General features: G+C 39.7%; 1 protein-coding gene across 3 annotated transcripts in view; it reads left to right on the forward strand.

Moving 5' to 3' along the window:
- The window catches only part of cfap74 (cilia and flagella associated protein 74), a 48,864-nt gene that overhangs the window by 24,106 nt on the left and 3,801 nt on the right, over window positions 1-20,957 (forward strand). For all 3 annotated transcript variants that reach the window (XM_031745093.2, XM_031745095.2, XM_031745094.2), the window contains exons 22-32: window positions 3,874-4,002; window positions 10,389-10,476; window positions 13,840-14,013; window positions 14,520-14,653; window positions 14,858-15,125; window positions 16,069-16,203; window positions 16,388-16,521; window positions 18,073-18,207; window positions 19,460-19,569; window positions 19,665-19,720; window positions 20,755-20,874. In XM_031745093.2, coding sequence (XP_031600953.1) covers window positions 3,874-4,002; window positions 10,389-10,476; window positions 13,840-14,013; window positions 14,520-14,653; window positions 14,858-15,125; window positions 16,069-16,203; window positions 16,388-16,521; window positions 18,073-18,207; window positions 19,460-19,569; window positions 19,665-19,720; window positions 20,755-20,874 — 1,483 coding nt within the window. The remainder of the gene's footprint in view (window positions 1-3,873; window positions 4,003-10,388; window positions 10,477-13,839; window positions 14,014-14,519; window positions 14,654-14,857; window positions 15,126-16,068; window positions 16,204-16,387; window positions 16,522-18,072; window positions 18,208-19,459; window positions 19,570-19,664; window positions 19,721-20,754; window positions 20,875-20,957) is intronic.

Consider the following 20,957-nt stretch of genomic DNA (forward strand, 5'->3'; position numbering starts at 1 on the left):
ATATAATAGAGATGAATTAACGGATAAATGTTCCTAAACAAAGCATGGCATCGCCACAGTCCTCTTTGACCGACACTGTAGCACAGAACAGAAGTAAATCCCCTTTGATTATGGATGTGATGCATTATGATGAGCACACGAGGTTAGGAATACACCAGGGGCAGTAACATTTGCAGCAGTGAGGTCCATCACCTAGCCAGTCATTGTGTCACATCATGTGGGGGAGGGAGTGCATGTGTGGGGGTAGGGGATTTGTGACAACTGCCATCTGGTGCGCTGGCACACCAGCACATGTGACAACATGACGATGACAGTGTCAGTGTGAAGTTCAGCTTTTAAAATGAAAAAAATAAATAAATGCTAATGCTTGCACCAGCAAACCGTGCAATATGTCACTCTGCCTCCAAGACAATAATTTGAACACAAAATAGCTTGGCAGGCTTTTGGGGGGGAAACAATAGGAGAGCTGCTGCTTTCATCATGGAATTTGTCACTTTTTTTTTCTTTAAGTAGTTAGTAGATATCCCACAAGTCCTCCCAAGTTTGTGACAGATTTTTTAAGAGAAAAGCACAAAGCATAATTGAATATGTCCATCTTGTCTGTGAGCCAGTGATTGGAATATCACTCCTACTAATTGAAAGTATTTTTTTAGGAAGCTTTAAAATGTGCAGTGTTTGACTTTGGCTTGTGAGCCAGTGATTGGAATACTCTGAACACAGTTGGCAGGGTGTTTTCTTTTTTAATATTTCAAACACTCAGCCCGGACTTTCAAATACTCCTTTGCTGGCACCAGATGGGGAGTTGAGCATTCCTGCCCAAACCCAGCCACAAAAACACAACCACCCTGCTTCTTTATTTCACAAAGCCTTCTGTCCTTGATTTCTCTCCCTTTTCTGTATTTCTAATGCACCAACTGTGCCTTATCTTAGTCTCAGCCTGAGACCTGTTTAGTTTGACCCGAGGAATGTGATCAAGTTTAGCCTTTTTCTTTACTTTGTGAAAACAGCAACATACAGTAAATACTAATAAAAAAAAACCCCGTTCTTCAGGCAGGTTAGTTTTATATATATATTATGTGGGATAAAAGGAGACGGTGCTGCATTATGGGGACAGTTGCCTAGAGCGCTTGCCATGAAAGCTTGGTCTCCCATGGGGCTTTGGAGTACATGTGGAGTATGCAAGCACAGCCACCTGTCCCTTTTAAGAAAAGGCAGAGCCACTGCTGCAGCCGTGGGCACTCGGAGTCCAGGCACTTAGTTATTCAGCACTGTATGTAGACTCAGCATGAGCAACCTCTCTGCAACATGACCTGATATCATTCCCACTAAACTGTGATGATTGTAATGAGTAGCATTATTATGTGGCTCTAATAAAAGAAAGTTTAACTTTTTAGGACTATTTTTACGGAGCCCCCAAAGGGTCACAGTGGGAGTTTTTTACAGACGTTTCATAGCCCGCCGGAGCATCACTAAGGCAATAAAAAGTTGTGTTTTTATGTTGCTTCTCTTTGCTACATTATTCTTGATAAGACCATGAGCTCTTTTCTCCATTTGCCTAACCTAGCATTTAATTAAAGTTTTTGGCACTGAGGAGTAGAAATTGATGTTAAATATAGTGAAAGAAAGTGGAAAAAAGTTACTATCTATCTATCAGAGCGATCGTGGCTGAAGAGTTGGCAGTTCGTCTTGTAATCAGAAGGTTGCAGGTTCGAGCTCCGGCTCGGACAGTCTCTGTCGTTGTGTCCTTGGGCAAGACACTTCACCCGTTGCCTACTGGTGGTGGTCAGGGGGCCCGGTGGCGCCAGTGCCCAGCAGCCTCACCTCTGTCAGTGCGCCCCAGGGTGGCTGTGGCTACAATATAGCTTGCCATCACCAGCGTGTGAATGACTGAACTTGTAAAGCACTTTGGGGTCCTTAGGGACTAGTAAAGCGCTGTACAAATACAGGCCATTTACCATTTACTAGATAGATTAATTTACATAATAACTGCCTAAAACTAGCCCAAGAAGTCTTCCAACTGCAAGTAGATCCAGTGATTTTCATTTAACTTGTTATAAAGAATGCATTATTGTTAAACCCACAGCACATGCATGAGACCACCTGCATAAACTAAACCAAACCCAGAGGAAATATCATGTCTATAGTCATATATTCAACACTATTTTCACTTTGTCTTCACTCTTGTGATGTTGTTTGATAGTGTGGAGGTTAGGTCTGTGCGGCAACTTTCACGCAAAATGGGAATGCCGTTTTGTTATGGACCTGCCTTCACTTCTTCGAACTGTTATACATATTTAAAATTGATCATGTGCATCTTAAAGTTGCTGTTTTGTAATTGTTTTGAGGATTTACTTGAAGCCAAATAACATGCAAACCTTTACTTCTTTTTTGCCTAAAATATCACTGCATTGCACAGTAATAATACTTCTGTGGACATTCACTAAGCATTGCTTCAAAAATGAGCTGGTCAATGCCTGCCAGTAAAATCAAGACAGGTTGAGTTAAATGCCCATGTTAATTAAAATGCCTAATTACCCTAAATGGTTATGTATCCATGATTATGCCTCTGCCAGCAATTTGAAGGTTGTCATTTAGCTGGCATAAAGATAGCAACTTAATATCCCCCAAGTGTCCCTGTGAGTCCTTGCCTCAGGGAAACAACCATCTGGCTGACCTCCCTGTTCAAAGTGGGCCAGTTCTTTTGAGAGGAGAATCAAATAATGAAGGGTCCCTCAGTCTATTTGGCCACAGCTTGCTAAAGGCTCACCTTTGTGTCTTTTGAAGATGAAAGCAAGCACAACAAAATATTATGTATACGTGTGTCGCCTCCAGCAAACTGTTTTCAGCCCGTCTGTACTGTCATTGTTTTTTGAAGGTGTGGGCTGTATTGGATGTGTTGGAGAAATTCCCAAGGTGACGAGCCATTTATATCACAAGCCTCAGCTATAACTGAGGCTTGCAGCCACGGGCACAACCATCTGTTGAAGCTTCTGGAAATTAGGTCATTTAAATTATACTGATTTGGGGTAGATTTCTCCATAAAGGGCATTTTCTGTGGGTGTCACTGAGACCAAATTCTTTCTGTACCTGCTGAGTCCTCGAAGGATAGCAGGTTTAAACAGGGTTTAATCATACTTTTGGTTATTACACCTGAAAGAGCTAAAAAAGGGACTCATTGGGAGGCATGTTTGTCTAAGGAATCCAAAAACTAGAAGTTATAAAATCACCTGAAAACTTTACCTTAACAGACTATACAATACAATCTGGATTCCTTCTTATGATCAGCCCAGCCTAGTCTTTAACTTCAGTTTTAATTCATCTGACACCAAATCATACAGAATATCTCAGTGCAATTCACTCACTCCATTTTTTTAGAGAGAAACCCAACAATTCCCCTTTGCGCAACCACTTGGTGACAGTGTGAAGACAAAAAGAATCTACCTTTTAACTAAAAAATGAATTAACCTCAAACAGAAGAAGTTTTTAGGGCAGAATTAAAAATATATGGACATTTAACGGCAATACAATAAGTAAGCTACCCTTCATTTAACGATTAACTTGAGAAAGTTAATGAGACACAGGGAGTGTTGGGTAGGACTGCACCAATAAGCTCAACTCACTTCTGCTCATTATTGATTTTACATCTTTTAAAGCTTTTTAATGTGATCCTCCATAACAGCCCCTGCTTCTTATGTGGACCCTCAGACAGTTAATTGTCCGTTCTGAGTATTTAACATCTGAGATGCACTTCAGATAATGTGGAACTGCCATCTTTACCTTTATGTCAGTAAAATAAAGTATTCTTGTATGTTGTTGCCTGAGTTTCATATATCATGGATTATGTATTTATACGTATATTTTTTTGCATGGCAGAGCCAGCACAGCTTTGAAACTGACCTTTGAGGTATGTCAGGACATGAGGAAGCACATGGAGATCTTACCAAAGACCGGCTTCATCCAGGCTCAATCAAGCTTTAGTGCCCAACTGAAGTTCATCCCGAGGTAAGGAAGGACACGCAGAGGATGCAATGATAATGGAATCACTGGAGCAGCGATAATCTTATTTTAGACTAACCTTGTTAACATTCTATTAGCCTTCTATGAAAGTGCAAACTGTTTCACCTCGAAGGAAAGTTGTAATATATTTTGATCTTAGCTTACAGTTTGTGGAATCTGCTTCTTAAAAAGGGTAAACAGTTTTTCTGTGGAAAAACTGCTGTAGATTATGTACGCTGCACACTTGATGTTTTAAAAAAAGCAGGTGATTATAGGAAAGAAGAAATCTATACACTGTTATGACAGGACGGTTCATGTTCATTTTAAACTGGGTCTATTCTTTTAACAGCTTTGGTCAGTCTGTAACATTATTAACCTTTTACTCAACTTGATGTAATCTAGAAACACTGCAAGGTTTCTGCTAGAACCCTCAGCTGACCCCCACAAGGCATTTTTTTAAATCAAACACTACAACTGTTAACTTAGCTAACATATCATATTAGCCTACTTGTTGGTGTTAGCTATTTTGCACATAGAAAAACAGTTCAACAAAACTATAAACAGTTTCTAAATATGCACAGTGAACCAGATAAATCTTATTATTTAATACTGCTTTACCTGTTTAGCTGATATCCTTCCACTTATGCCCACTGATTAGGGATTATAGAAAGCTAGATCACAGGTTCTTGAAGTGAACAATGTTAACAGTGCTCTCCTGCTGTTATAGGCTGCAAAGTGGGAAATAAACTACCTGTGTCTCTCACTCTGTTTGATCAACTACTATCCACATACCTTGGGCAACTTAGCTTCCATCTGTGCCTCACAGTCAGTGCTATAGCGGATTAATTTGCACTACAATTATTAAGTGTAACGCTAAACCAGCCCACCATCTCAACCCTCATTTGCCATTGTAAGCCGCCTGGGTTAAGAACTGTTGTGGCGGAAACCATGATCGAAGTCAGATGGTTAAAGAAGCTGTGATGATCACTGACTGCATAGATTTTACACAAAAATTTATGCTAGCTTACTTTTTGTGTATAAAAACAGGAAGGTAAAATGATAACCCCCAAAAGGTCTCATAAAGTGCTGTCAACTGACGATTTGCATTTTGTTTCCCTGTGTTGTGATTGTCTACTGGCTACAGAAATCTGTTGTGATATCATTACTAGTTTACTGCAACGCTTCTATGACACAATTCCCTTTTCCAAAGCAAGCAAGCGGTGGAGTCTTACAGAGTTACAAAAGGCAACAATCTGAAGCCTGTCAGCAGCCAGCAGGTATAAAAGAGTTTCTACAACACACCTGCCCTCTAATCGCAGGGGCATGAAGGCTTGTGATAATGGTTTCTAATGACTTTGAAGGATGTGGTAATTCTTTCAAGAACAATACAGGCTCTATATTTAGATGGAGAGGCAGGAACTGAACTGTGGTTTGAATGCCAGCAGAGCGGACAAGGGGACCCCCAGGGCAAATATGAGAGGCGTGCAGTAAAAACTCTGTGTGGGTGTCAGTATTCTTCTGCCCACCCTCCTTTTTTTTCTCGTTTCACAGTTCAACAGCTTTGCGTATTGATAACTGAAAAGACATTTGTGTATGTATAAATAAATAAATAAATAACAGGAGGTCATTTTCGTAGCAAATGACAAAAGTTAAGGGCATGCAGTGGTCATCGTACAGTAGGGTGACAGCAGAGGAAAGTGGGAAAATGTCAGTAATCTGGCTTAGCGAATCAGCAGAGGTTTTTAATGCGAGGATTAGAGTACAGCTTTACTTGTGCTGCTGCTGAGATGGTGCATCCTTCATGAGCACTAACACAACTACAGCTTCACCCCCTCCCTACTCCCTCTGTATCACACTTCATCACTCCATCTCTCTTTCTCTGTCTCTCTCTCTCTCCTGCTTCTGTGGCGTCTTCTCCCACTCGCTCACACATACTTCTCTTTTTCCTGGCCTATCACCTCTGTGCTTAATTATACTTCTTTCTCTTTGGGTTTTTCTCTCTCTCTGCAGTCCTCTGTGTTTCTGTGCTCTTTCACTTCTCCAGCTCTAACTCTGCATTTATTCTGCCTCTTTTTGTTAATATCAAGCTCCTCTCATCCCTCAGTGCATTCACGATTCACCACTGCTTATATGATGGTCCTGAATCTGCTTATATAACCTAAGACACCAGACGTAGATCCCTGTGCTCTGAGTGGCCAACACTGTTTTCACTGTTCTCATAGTGGTAAATCTTGTTTATTTGTAGATTTGACCATCAGTTCTGTGTATTATGAGAACATAAACTCAGTACATTAAATTCTGAGAACAGAATATCACTAAGTGTAGGTCTGGCATTAAACTGATTTGCTGTGTTGCTTCATTTTTCAGTTTAACATCGTGTGTTTATTATCCTTATTTTCTCTCAGGTAATTATGTCACAGTCTGATACACAGACTTTATATTAACAAGATAATATATATCCTCTTTAGAAACAGTTCTAAATGTGTTTATTTCTTATTTTTGGCAAGGAAAAAGGTATATGATCCCAGATAAAGACCAAATAAATACACCTCTTACTGAATGTAGACTTGTATTATGTCACTGATAGGTAGCAGATAGCTAATGGAATGTGCATTTTTTAAGATTTTGCAGCAGGGCCAAAACCTGACTGCCAACTGTATTCAAGGCATGTTGTATTGGTTTTTTGTAGCAAGAGTTTGGTGCAATTGGAAGCAGCAGTTCCAACAGGGTGGCCTCAATTAGTTGTTTTTTACAAGGACATGTTTGGTAGATTGCAAGTTGACTGAAGTACAAAAACAATTTGTGGCTCTAACCCTAAGTTTCATTCCAAGTGGCAAAAAAAAGCACCTTAAAAAGTCTTAAATCTAATATGTAGGAACCCTACTTATGATCAGATCAATCAAAAAACTTAATGAGGTGTTGTGAGACATATTTGGCCACATCGCATTTTGTAGTGTGAACTGTACTGTGCCATGATGTGTTACCAACAAGGACATATCAGGAAAATATTTTGTTTTTTCATTTTGCCATGTGTCACAAAAAGGCTTTGTCCTGACAATCTCAGCAGTTGGAATTTATGTTTATTAGTGCTTAGCCCTTACTAAACAAATCTGGAGCTTGACCAGTGACAGGTGGACGAAGGGCTGTGCGTGGAGGCCCTTTGAACTTTCACTGGAAGTGACGTAGACAGACTGAACACGAGTAGTCAGTTGGACACCTTGGACACGGGTCGAAATAGAGATATGTCTCACTTCCGCTTGTGAGCTAAATGCTTGAAATACATTTTAAAACAGTGTTTAGGGGTTCTGTATGTATCTTCAAAACACCAGTGAGTTTTATTAAACGATGATCTGGGTTTTCAAAAGATTATCAGGGGTTTATGTCTCTCAAAGACATAAACCCGTTCTGTAGGTAAGTATGGTCTCAAAAGGTGGCTAGAGCTTTACAAAATAAGATTTGAATTCTCCTTTAAGATGCCCCAAGGACCCAAACAGAGTCCTCCATCCACAGCAGAAACTCACATGATTCTGACTGGGATTGGAAAACAAGTATGTTTCCAGCATGTCATCAAGCTGTGTCCCTGTATGTGTCATCTCTGTCATGGTTGGATCTCGCCTCCCAATCTGTTGATTTTTGGTAGGTTTGCTTTTGTGTTATGCAGTGGCGGTGTGTCATTTAAGATGGCATTGCCAATTCTTTCAGCCAGGGACTATCATTGGATTTCCAAATCCTCATTAGAAGCACTGCTTTCACTCACTGTCTCATCCGCGCACACACTCACACACTGTTAAATCTGGATTCACAAATGACTCATAGCTTTCATTCTTTATACAGGTGTTTGCTTCTTGCCTCCCCTCCTCAGGCTTTTGGGAGAGGGTGAGCACATTCTTGCTTCCTGCTCCGAGGGATTGTGCTTAGCCTGCCCACATCATTCAGCATCTCTCCTTGCTTCAGCCCTCGCTGCCTGTCTTCCTCCACCTTTATTTGTCACATCAAGCCCACTCACTCTTTTCCCTCACATTGTGCCATGTGCAGCATAATCCCCTCTGTACAGTACTAAATCTAATGGTTCACATGTTTGTGATCCCGCTCGATGAAGAGGAATGCTGCTCGTTTGAATTCAGATGGACGCTGACAGAATCAGAGTGATTGCCATTTTGTTTCGTGACATTTGTCCCGCCCGATATTCGGTTCGTGTTAGCTCATTTCTGTTCGGCGGAGGGTTGTTTAGTCTTTTTACTTCCAGCACAAAAGCTACAATCACGATTGCTTTAAATTTGAGAGTTTCCCTCTCATTTAAATATTGTATTATATTGTAACATTTCCTGAATTTGTCTTGAAACCTTACACACTGCATCATTATAAGATGCATTACCATGCCATGTGAGCTGGTTCTTTTGGTCCTAAATTTTGGCTTCTTCTAAACTCTGTCCCACAGAAAAGGAAAGCACATTCTTAGGTTGTGCCTGTGGAGAATTTCAATCTAACCCATGGAAATTTGTTTCCCTGTTTTTGCTGATGGGATCATTTGAACAGGACTACTCGAATTAGTGGTTTTAGGTGTAATCTCTGAAGAGCAGGCAGTGGGTCCAACCCTGGCAGTTCCAGCTGATAAAATGGAGATTACAAGGATGAATTACTGCAGATTACACTGAATGGTTCTGCCAGCACTTTAACTGCTAGTGCACGACTCTCATCAGAAACGTTCACGCTGCAGTGGGTTTCAAGATAACAAGCAAACAAAATAACTTCCGTAACTTATTTCTTTCCTATCATCATTTTTTTAACTTAATGGTCATTTACTGTAATTCTCGTCCACCCGTTTTTGCAAAGCGAAAAATCCTTAAGCCTCTTATTCTGTTCTGTAATCCCTTTCATAATCACTTTTTTAATGGTGAAGAGAAGTCTAAATACGAGTGCAGACTGAAGAGGAATGTATATATTTTCTAAAAGGAAGCGCTGTGCTGTAAGCTCATAAAGTCCCCTGAAAAACACAGCCTTCCTTCTGGTTTTTCCTCCTCACTGTTATAGATTAAAGCTGGTCATTAGAAATACCACCTGCTGGATTGAACAGGTTATTTCAGTAGTTTCAGTTGAAATACTCTGGTTATTTGCATTGCGGCTCGGTAGTTAGAACAACCATTTGAGTTTTACTGCATCTACTAATCTCTGAAGTACCATAAAGGCTATAGAGGAGAATTACTTTTGGACTGTGGATAATCTGGCTGCAGAGAGGAAGAGCACACAAGTAAATCTGTTTAGGACACTGACAAATCTGAAAGCCTATCCATCGACAAAATTCTCCCGAGCATATGGGCCTGGCGACGCCCCACCAGGCTTTTCCACTCTGCCCTGCCAAGCTAATTCAAGAGTGACTCTCCAGCAGCGATTCTATTAGCAGGCAGAACAAGAGTGCTTCCTTAAATACTCCCTCTGCGCTCATTGGTCAACCTATGCAGGGGAAAAAAGGACTTTGTAATTGCAGAGATTTAATTTTGACGGGTGAGGAGGTGACCTTTGTGGGTTTTGAGTCATGAATTGGGTTGTCGTAGAGCAGTTTCTGGGACGTACGAAATACAAACCTTTCCTCGAACTTGAAGCTGACAGATTTGCTGAAGGCAAGGCGTGGTTGTAGCGCTTTGAAAAGACACACTAGCATCTGGAGAGCCTTAAAACCAATGACATTTACAGCATTAGCTCTCAAGCCTTCAACCGGCATTAAGAGTGTAAAGAGGAAAAGACAGAGGGAGGCAGTTGAAAGGAGAGAAAGGGAGGGAAAGCGAGGAATAGCCGAGAAGAAAAATGAAGGATGTTAGGAGAAGGAGAGAGGAGGTGGTGGGTGGATCTGAGACACAAACAGCATTTGACATTTGACCACTTTTTTTTTTTTTTTACATGCTAATGAATTCTGCATACGTGCATATATGCAGTTTTTTACTGGTGCTAGCATGAGAGCTGCTCTTGACACTGAGGGATATAGAGGGACTGGAGTTTTACATAAGCCTGTGCATGACTACTGGTCCTCTTTGAATCATACTTACGTCTCCCATCACCATGGCTACAACCTACAGTAGTGTGGAGGCGCGCTCTGCATCTCTCTCCTGCTTTCCCCGGCGTGCCGATCCTACAGTCGTGGGTTAAAGTAAAGTAATGGGTCTTCAGGGTCTGAATCTTTCTCTTTCTTTCTTCACTGGCTTGTGGCTTTCAACAGATGGTATTTTTCGTATTTTAACAAAACAAATAAAAACATATCAAAATCACTGTTGCGATTACGTGTTTGTTTTCAGCCTCTAGCTGATGTCTTTGCTCTTTTCTGCTCGTGAACATGAAGATGAAGCTGTTTTCATGACAAATGGCGACTTCCTCACGCCTTTCTTTTTGCTTTCTCACAGACGCTCCTTGCCCAAAGATGCAAAGAAGTTTTTTGACAGTGACACAGGAGTCCTGGAGGTTCCAATGACAGTGCAAGTAGCAGGCCAGGTTTGTGTCATGTTACGCACTATACACATATACTGCAGATAAAAGCAATGTGATCCTGAAAGCAGTGGGCTTGAACGTGTAGTGCAGTGCTAGTGTCCTACTTTGTCCTAAACAGAAGCGCAGCTAGTGAAGGTTGTAACCTATTTTGCTTGTAACAAGCTAAAATTATCTCCTGCCCCCAAGGCCTAGTTATTCCATGGACACTAATAAGCCAAGCATAAAGGTTATCCCATATATTTTTGCTGAAACTGTCTGCAGTAGCACAAAAAAGGTAAAGTAGGTTTCAGATGTATTTGTTATCCCCTCTTTTATCATGAAGCACCTGTTGTGCGCAAAATTTGACTACCTTAAAACCTCTTGCCCAACAGCCAAGGCAGTTGTCATCTTTCTTGATTTTATCACATACATATAGAGCAGTACACATGTTGATGTAGTACTCTGATGCTTTAGGTCAGGGGTGTCAAACATAAGGCCCGGCAGCTAGAACTGGCCCAGCAAAGAATCCAATTCAGCCCATTGCAGTGCTTTGGGAAATGTGAAGGAGGTGAGACCTCCCAAATGGTCATTCATACAAAAACATTGTAATTAAGTGAAAGTAAATAAGCAAGTGACAGAAAACTTTTTTTCATTCATCCAACAGGGAAGTTTCTGTATATATTTACAGTGATTTCAGAGTAAAATAAAAAAAGAAAGCTTTTTGTTAATTAACTTAGTCAGGGAAACAACATGCCAGTGCTTTTTCTGTCATTTTAAACATTTATTTGTTACAGTATAAATCATGCTGACAGATTTCTTTTACTGACTACATCATCTACAAAAACTGAGACATGCTGTTGAAATTACACTTCTTTTTCTTATATTAAATATCTCACTGATTAAACACATAGTTAAACATCTTTCCACTTACAGAAAACTGGAGTTTCACTGATCCGACCCACTTAAGACCAAAGTAGGCTGTATGTGGCCCACAATGTAAAGTGAGTTTGACATTCCTGCTTCAGGTTCTGCTCTGGCAGCGTGTTTGAATAAATTAATATTGTTTCTGGGAAATATAGTTGGTTTAGTACAAGATTCTACATACTAAGACAGGGGTCTCAAACTTAAATGAGCTGTGGGCCACTGCTGGCGCTGTCATCTCTCTGGAGGGCCACTTTAGTGTTCAAGTAGTACAAAACAAACAAGAAAACACCCATAAATACTTCTGAAGATATAGCGTTTTGTTTGTTTGTTTTTTCATTTCAAATATTGTATAACAAGACAAAACTCCAAATGTGAACACATTTTTTTTCTCACTCTTAACCAAGTGAAGCCTTTCATTGAACTACCAAATAAACACATTGGTGCTCTCTTTCTGGCCAGACACGTGGCAGCACTTCTGCTATAACTTTGTTCGTATGTAACAAAATAAAAACACTAACACAGCCAATCCCTCAACATGTTTGTACTCTCTGCTCATATTGCCTTCATGTTAAATAAGTTTTTGCTTTTTAAAGAACTTATTTTTAAAGAACTTCAACAAAAAACAAATCCACCCTAACAAAAAAAGTAACTTCATGGGCCAAATTGCATTCGATTTTTTTACATCAATATGTGGGCCGCAAGTAGGGGGTGACGTGGGCTGCAGGTGGCCCACGGGCCGTGAGTTTGAGACCCCTGTACTAAGATATTCATGAGCCTCAGTGATGCTCGCTACAGACAAGATGCCAAAGCAATCTTGTCTATTGCTTTGCTTTTTGTAACTTAGTGTGATGCATAAGTGAGACTCAGGTGTCTGTGATTTTGATTTTAAAATCCATAATCTGGCTTTTCTGTGTCTGGTATTTGACTGGATCTCTTGGCCTGTGTTTTGTCACTCTTTTGGGGGATTGTACTAAGACATTAGTTCATAAATGTATCATTATATATTCACATTAATGCAGCAACTGTTTACAAGGATATAAGTGGAAATTCTGGACCATTCCTCTCAAGAGGAAATGAAACTGCAGCTGAATTCCTTCATATCATCAGAGACAGTGTTTATTAAAAACACAGAGCAGCTGCTTAGACATTCGTGCTGTGCTTTTGCCAGCTTTTTTTCAGTAAATCTAAATCTGGACAGTCTTCTTGCCAAATTGTCACCTTCCTCTACCTCCCCAGCCAGCCACTATTCACTGACTTTACTGGGACGTGGAGAGGAGAGGGCTGGGGGATGGGGCATGGAAGGGGTGTAGCTCTGACGAGAAGCCAAAGAGCGGGCCAGGATGTTCCTGTGATGCACCAAAGCTGTTGCCCCCAGCCCCTAGTCCTGAGCTCCTGGCATTACACCATGAAAACACACACACATTCATACATACACCAACTGGTCACCAGACATCACAGCAGCCTGGAAATCAATGGTGCAGTAAACAAGCTCATCTGCTTTATACCGCTGGGGAAAAAATTCACAAAACCTGACAAAATTTAACAAAATTGCCTCTTGTCTAGTACAATTCACATGAAGTGAACTTAAAGGCTGTCAGGGAATAAGGCTAACAAGGCTAACGAGCTCCAAAACTTCGTTTTCTGCATCGAGGAGCTCCAAACTCGTACACATTGATTTGTTCACAAAAACGTGACACCAAATTTTATTTTGAGTGGATCTCAAACACATCACCCTGCCTCCATGAATACACATTGGAGCATGAAATGTGTATTAATCCTCTGCTTAAAATAGTCTTGAACAAATGTTCTGTTTTACTCCTGCCTGAGAAATATTTCCTGTAAAAGCTACAGAGCTCCGCTTTTCAATAAAAGAGAAATAAAGACATGACCAGACCTCAAAAATTATAGACTAGGACTAACTAATTGTAAAAAATGTACTTAAGTTGGTGCTTTGTAAAGCCGACTCTGAGCCACAGCCCTGTTTTGAATTGGACACACACACACAAACATAGACGCATTTCTATCAGTGCTGGGTGATGAAAGATGACCGAATGCACAAAAATTGCTTGATTTTAGCCATGACTGATGTTAAACATCAATTTGATTCTTTAGATAATTCAGCTGCATCTGTCTGTAATTCACAGACTTGAGAAGTCTTTGTAAATTAAAGCAACATCAGTCTGTATTACGCCCATGTTTTTGACTCAGAATATGAAAATGTATAATTAAGATTTAAAAAGTGATACCAGAACAGTTTTCAGGACAGCCGGTGGAGTTGTATTATATCAGCCAAACCTTTTCTGGGGTAGGTTAGCATTATTATGATGAAGTAGAATTAAAAGAAAGTGCATGTTGTACTTAAAAAAGAAAGACAGATTTCCCTTTACTGACATTTGTAAAGATATTTGTCTCGAGAACAAAAAAATGGGCAACCGTGTGTAAAGAGGCTTCATATTTGTGCAGGTGCAGCCTGCCCATTTCACGGTCCATGCCATTGTGACCTCCTCAGACCTGCAGTTTGACCACAGCGAGGTGGACTTTGGCTACTGTTCCATTTACCAGTCAGTCAAGAGCAGCATTCACCTCACCAATCTGTCCCTCTTGCCCCAAGACTTTGGCTTCTTGGGTGTGCCTGAGGTACTGCGTGAATGATGTGGAAACCTTGTCCTCTGTTAAGTGTTAATGTGTTAGTGAGGTGGAGTTGCATGGATGCAGATACAAGCATTGCTGTCTTTGTAGATAATGTTATGTTTATGGAAGAATCATATTTAGTCCACATCCCACTTTCACTGTTTGTTTCATTCCACAGGGTTCCTCCTGTTATTAAAATTTGTTAGGTTTGCATAAACAGTAACTTTATATAGCTCTTATAGTGTAAAGAGAGTGAACAGTAAACAGAGAGGCTGTTATCCTACATTGTTTCCTCGTAATCCCCCGTGCTTAAGTAGACAATGTGCATCCTGTGTTTGGATTGGCAGATTCTGCTGCCACCAATAAAAGCTACAACAGACAGTGGGATAATTACTTAATGTAAATGCATTAAATAGCTACAGCAACCATAACCAGCATCAGAGTCTAAGTTAGATTTCATGAAAACATCCTGAGTTATAACTTTAAAGCTTTTTTTTTTTCTCTAAATCAAGTTTATTGAGGTTCAGCCCAATGATGGATTTGGTACTCTGCTCCCACAAGAAACCCTGGAGGTTGATCTGATTTTTAGTGCCCAAACTGCCAAAGAGTACCGCTTTCAGCTCAGCTGCAAGTCTGGAATTAACAGGTTAGTTTTAAATCCTACACTGTGTGTAAATGAAGGACATTTACTCTTTATGGCATCATTGTGTCTGCTTATACATTCACGCATTTGTACTTATCTGTTGATAGGACATTTTAATCAGTGCCATTACTGAATGTTGTGATCCTGTTTATTCAGTTAAATCCAATACCTACTGATCCATAGCAAAACCATTCATTTTGTCATCAGAGATTTTCTGCTGTCTTGCCGAGCAGTGGGTGTCCACCCACCACTGGAGCTCTCCCATTTTCTGGTTCAGTTTGGAGCCACAGCAGTAGGTGACCAGTCCACTGCCATGCTGTTCCTGAGCAACCATCAAACGGGCCGTGACCAAAATAGACAACCAGTCTCTCCAGGGGTCAAGGCGCCTGTAATGCCCCGTTTGTTCTCCTTCGCCCTGCCAGAGGACTCGGACATCGGCATCAGTCCGTCTGCAGGACGCCTTCTTCCAGGAGAGGTGCGGTATACGTCTTATTAAGTTTACACTTATGGTAAAGGGCCACACCACCGGTTTTATACACGTTGGTAGTGTGAAGAAGACTTCAGATTTATAACAGTCAAGACAGTGTTTTTACATCTAATTAGTAACTTATTCGACATTTAGACTCTTCTTTGTTTTTTGTTGGGGGTTTTTTTTCTTTTTTGGGGGCGGGGTATATTTTACACACCAAAATCTCACGTTAGCCCCAAAAACAGGTTAATCTCCATATGAATGCATTTATAAACCTGAATGGACAAAACAGTGTGACCTCTGTTTTGTTTCTATAAAGAAATTAAACATTAAAGAAAGCGGTTAGTTTTTATTTACTACATCTTAGTTAAAAATGATCTTAATAAGCACAGAGCTAAGGAACCAAACCATCTGTGCTCAGAGGACTTTGTAAGTGTAATGATGCTCTCTGCTGGACACCTAATGGAAGTGAAGAAGCACTATTTATAGATATAAATGGGGAAAAAAAACTCAATGAAAATCACTTCTATTGGTTCTGACAGTCTAATTTTAAGTCTTATTTTCCAGATGACCACTTACCTCCAGACTCCAGTATTTTTTTTTATTTAAACTTTATTTTCCAAGCAAGATATTAAGAATAATATATTTACAGTGACAACTTAACAAGTGCTAGAAGGCACAGAGATCCAGGGTAATATATCCAGGATAGTTTGAAATAGGAAAAAGCAGGATCGTCAACCTCAGTCCGCTTGAATTGTTACAAGCCAGTAACCTTAAAACAGGACACTGCTGAAAGCTAAATTCAACCTTTATGTGAAGCAGAGGTTTGAAGTTAAAAAGTGATATGGTGTAGGAACACTATAATGTGAAAGAAACACACAGAAATGTCCTTTGTTATCCTCTAAATCTGAGCAATTTCAGACATATTACCATCTCTCCTCTACCCCAGAGATGTCTTGTCCAGGTAACGTTCAAACCCAGACTGTTAGACCAGGAGATCAAAGAAGAGGCGCTGCGTCGTCTTCATCGAGCCAAGTTGCTCTATGAGAGTGAGCTGGAGGGAAACAGACTGGCTGAACAGGAGGTACAGTTTCACACCCACCTTCCCACTCCAGCCACCGTCCGCTAGTGCCAGGGTTTTTAAATGTGAACACATCTTAAGTGACTAAATTTTTTTTTTACTTTCATAATCACACAGAACATTTATTTTTTACAAGATGTAGTCCCTACAGTATGAACCTATTACTCATGTTCATGTTCACTGTAAGGCAAAACCGGAGATCCCACTGGAAGCTAGTAAGGGGAAAAAGGCGTCTGTGAATCCAAAAAACAGCAAGGTGTCCAATGAAGCAGAGAAAGGAAAGCAAAGTGAATCACCACATCCTGGCAACATAGTACCAGGGTAGGTTTCTGAAGATTATTTACTTAATCTAATCAAACGGATCCAGTTTGCTGGACTGCGAATAAAAAAGGATTTTTTTTATTTGAAAAATGTTTCTCTAATTGCACTTCCTTTCAACTACTTACAAAGCTTTTCTTTTTCTTTTTGTTGTTGTTGCTTTTTTTTTCTTATTCCAGTGACTAATTGATTCCAGCGGCATTCCCATTTCTTTTTATTCACAGTGATCACAAAATACAGTAATTTACAAAATTCATGAACCACCCATCATTTCCTTACAAGGAGCCAGAATTTCTTGTAATTTTTTAAAGTGGACTTGAGCAATAGTTCTCCAGGCTTTATGAAGGTCTTTCAAAGGTTGTCTTCAGACTTTGGTTGGTTTTTCACTCATTTTCTGTCCAGTCCATCAGGTGTCCAGTTCACCTCCATATTGTGCTCGTTAAGCCACTTAGCACTGATTTATGAATCATTCAAGGATTAAAAAAAGGCACTGAACTCAACGGACGAACCATTGTTGTGTCTACACAAAGGACTAGTTTTAAATTGTATCTTTAGGCACTTTGTTACAAGCAGCAAAACACATAGTTTTTTCCTGTTTCTGTTGCTGAAGCTGTAAAAAAAGCCAAAGATAACACAGTTTGACAGACATAAAAGTGTGTTCTTGCACCAACAAGGTCCAAACAATCTGCATATCTTTACTTCATTTGTGTTGAATACTTTAAAAAATGAGGGAATTGGACAACTGGAGGAAAAAAACTGGCTAAAGCAGATCAACACCTACCTGAAAGGAGGTAAAGGAAACATCTGTAAGTCATGTTTTTAAGAAATAGGGAGAAAAATCCATCAAAGACCTGATACAGGACTTGAGAGATGCACTTGGCCCTTCAGCTGATTGGTCTGCTGTTCACAAAAACCTCATCAGAAGTGGTCTCAGTGGAAGGGCAGCGGTCAAGATGTCATTCTTAGGGGAGGGAAACAGGGAGAATAGGTTGCACAAGAACTGCACTGAGAATCGGGGGCAACAGATCATTTGGAGTGATAAATCCAAATTTTACATTTTTGGTTCAAATATTCATCAGTATATATGAAGGACAACAGGAGTGCAGTACAACAGTGAGTGTCTACAGCCATCTGTAAAACACAGTGGAGGCTCCGTCATGGTTTGGGGCTGCATTTTAGTCTGTGATGTATGAACTCTTGTCAAAAACACGCTGCCAATGCAGTAAAAGGATACACAGATAAACTACAAGGTTGCCTAAGAGAGTTCAGGCTGTGTTCAAGAGTAAACGAGGGCATACCAACTATTGACTTTAAGGTTTGTTGGAATTATACAAAAAAATTGCTTTATTTACTGTATTTACATGTATGCCTCCATGTTAATCACTGCATATTTCCCATTTTCGTGGCAAAATATAAAAAATTGGGGCATAGCTTAGACTTTTAAACAGTAGAATGATCTTAGAGGTAGGTGGAAAGGTTTGATGAAGAATTTCTTTGTGCTAGCGACAAGGAATTTTTTTTTATATGTTTAATTGTTACTCTTTTCCTTTGAAGGTCAAGTTGGTATGAGGAGGCCAAGGCCTCTCTGTTATACTCCTTCAGGGAACGTTATAGAGAGTACACCATTCCCTGCTTTGTGTCAGATGGCGACCCTCCAGAGGACGACAAACTGGTCCAGCCAGCATGGAGGTCAATAATCAGCTTCCATATAAACGTGTACAGCACACTGTAGGCCCCGTCATGTTAGGTTTTTGTCATGTAGAGGTGGGCAGATCCATTCAAATATCGATATCAGATTGATACTAGCGCAATAGGATCGATTCTTTGTTTTTATCCTGTAAGTTCAGTATGTAGCCCACTGAAATGTGTTATGTGTTGTTGTTTTTTCTAATTAAATAACATGCCACCTCTTCAAAAACCTAGTTTCAAAATGCATGAAAATGTTTAAAGTGGTGTTTATTTGTATTAACCATTTACTGTGGAAAGAAAAAAATATTTAGTGGCTATTAAAAATGTTCAAATTTCCAGATTGATGATGATTGGTCTCATAAATCATCACACACTGGTCTCCACTAAATAATTTGCCTTTATAGGTTAAAGGTATAAGTATCTGTGTTGGTATCCTGACCCCTGTACTTACTTGGTATTAGATTGATACCTTAGTTTGTATTATCAACAAACCTTCTATATACAACTGGCTATTGCATATAGAGAACACTTTTTAAGCTGCCCACAGTAACCAGCGTTGACACCACCAGCCCATTTCAGAGTGTCTCTGATTTAATATTTGTCAAGTTTGTTGTCACTTATTTTTTGTGTTGTGGGGGTTTTGATTCTGCTCCCCCCACCTGACTGCTAAAAAAGACAGCCATAACAACAGTTAGGCTCCCAGTTTACCTCTGTTTCTTCCTATTTCCTGTGACGGTGACATTACCTTGAGATAACTGTGTTTTCATGTGGAGTTTTTGATAAGTTGAATATAAAACCAAATAATATTTGACAGCCAGCATGCCCCTTCAAGCACAAGACCTGGCAAAAAGTTGTTGTTGAGCTGTGGAACATTTACCACTTTTCTTTTTATACAAATAAGTGTGAGTAACTAAGCACCTTTTGAGTTTTAATAGTCTATTAAGGGAGCATGTATGTCCAGGAAATAGAAGATCTCTTCAGCTGGTATAAATCTCAGAAATAGTTCAAAAATGGTGCATTTGAAAAAAGTTAATACCCCAAAAATACCCTCAAAAAAATTTTGCTCATGCCCCAACTCAGTTTTCTAGATTGATTTTGTGCTAGAATAATTATATTACAAGAGGGTATTCAGCTTCTATGGTGAAGATCATATTACTCTTCTACATCTCTTAAGTCATTTAAACATCACCTTAATTAAAACAAAAACAACATATATGGATCTGTATTCATTAGATGTCCTTTACCTCCTCAGTCCCTTCAATACGCTGTACTTGAAGCTTCAGTGTCCTGCTGTACAACCCCCTCTAGTGGTGATATCCAACAATGGCTGCAATATCATAGACTTCCATCAGGTGACAGTGGGTGAGTCGTTTATAAAATATGTATAGTTACATTAAAAATGCTTAAATCATGCTGGACTTTTATTCTTATCTACCTTTTTTGTCTTCCATTTGTAGGAGACCGAGTGATTAAAAGGTTTACAGTTCAGAACATTTCACAGGAATCTGTGGATGTATCCTTTTTTTATTTTTTTCAAAAACTATTGATTACCTTGCTGACAGTTTTAAACATTCATGATACTCATGATATTTATGATACATATGTCATATGTATGTGTTTTTCCCTTTTTCTGAATTTATCTGTGCGAAGGATTTTTCAGTAATGTGTATTATGTGCACACTGTGTCGCTTTATACACAGCAGAATTCATCTATTTGGTGTTGAAGTTCCATTTTAACTTTCAGAACTAAATAACTGTGTGCATGAAAGAGTCAGGTCACCCAAATTAGACAAAAAAAGCACATTTTCTTGGTTATCTCCAGAAGAATTTATCATCGCAGACAGGTGGTGATTTGAGATATCAAAATCTGGAGAAAGATGCATTTCATGGCCCATCTCTCAAACCCTCAGACACCATGGTATCGCACTACAAGGTTTATAGACTGTAGTTGGGAGAAAACTATTTATAGTGCGCACTGTGACATTTGCCAGCAGCATCATAAATGAAATTCTGTTCACCATCATTGCATTAGGATGGATTCAGGCTGTTGGTGTGTCTCTGGGGTTGAAGATGCTAACTATTAATCTCAACATCCACAGTTCAAGTCTGGCTTTGGGGCTTTTGTTTCACTTCATTTCCTGTCTTAGTTTCACCATAATTTCCGTTCGTCTCTACTTTCTGGTAGAGACGAACAGATCTTATTTAGCTCATGCGAAATAAAAAAGAAATTGCAAAATTCTGGAAAAATCCTATCAGGCATGACATGTGAACAACAACAAGTTGAAGAAAAAGATGATATTTGTTCAAATGGATCACCACCGATAGCACCGATTATGTGAATATTTCACCACCAACACTTTACAGTGAAACCTGAGATTATTCCATCATCTCAAATGTACCTGGACATTTAATCTAGTTCACCTTATGAATGCCATCTCTTTATATGTTTTACTTTCATGTCCAAATCATAGATTACAAAAAACTAAATCAATGCACTGCTACTACTAGTAGAATATTCACCGTAGCTTTTCTTTAACCCTTTCTAAGCTGAGCTCGTCGGTGTTGGACGTATATGGTCCCTTTTCCCTGCTCAATGCTCTCAGATCCATAAGACCTGGAGAAAAACACACTCTGATTCTCGCCTTCAGTCCAACTTTGGAAAAAAAGGTGGGTTAACTGTGTAAATACACTGAGTCTTCTTTGTACCTGTTTATGTAAAATTAATCAAGTATAATGATGAACACACTCAT

The sequence above is a fragment of the Oreochromis aureus genome, linkage group 20, assembly GCF_013358895.1.
Source record: "Oreochromis aureus strain Israel breed Guangdong linkage group 20, ZZ_aureus, whole genome shotgun sequence".
NCBI lineage: Eukaryota > Metazoa > Chordata > Actinopteri > Cichliformes > Cichlidae > Oreochromis > Oreochromis aureus.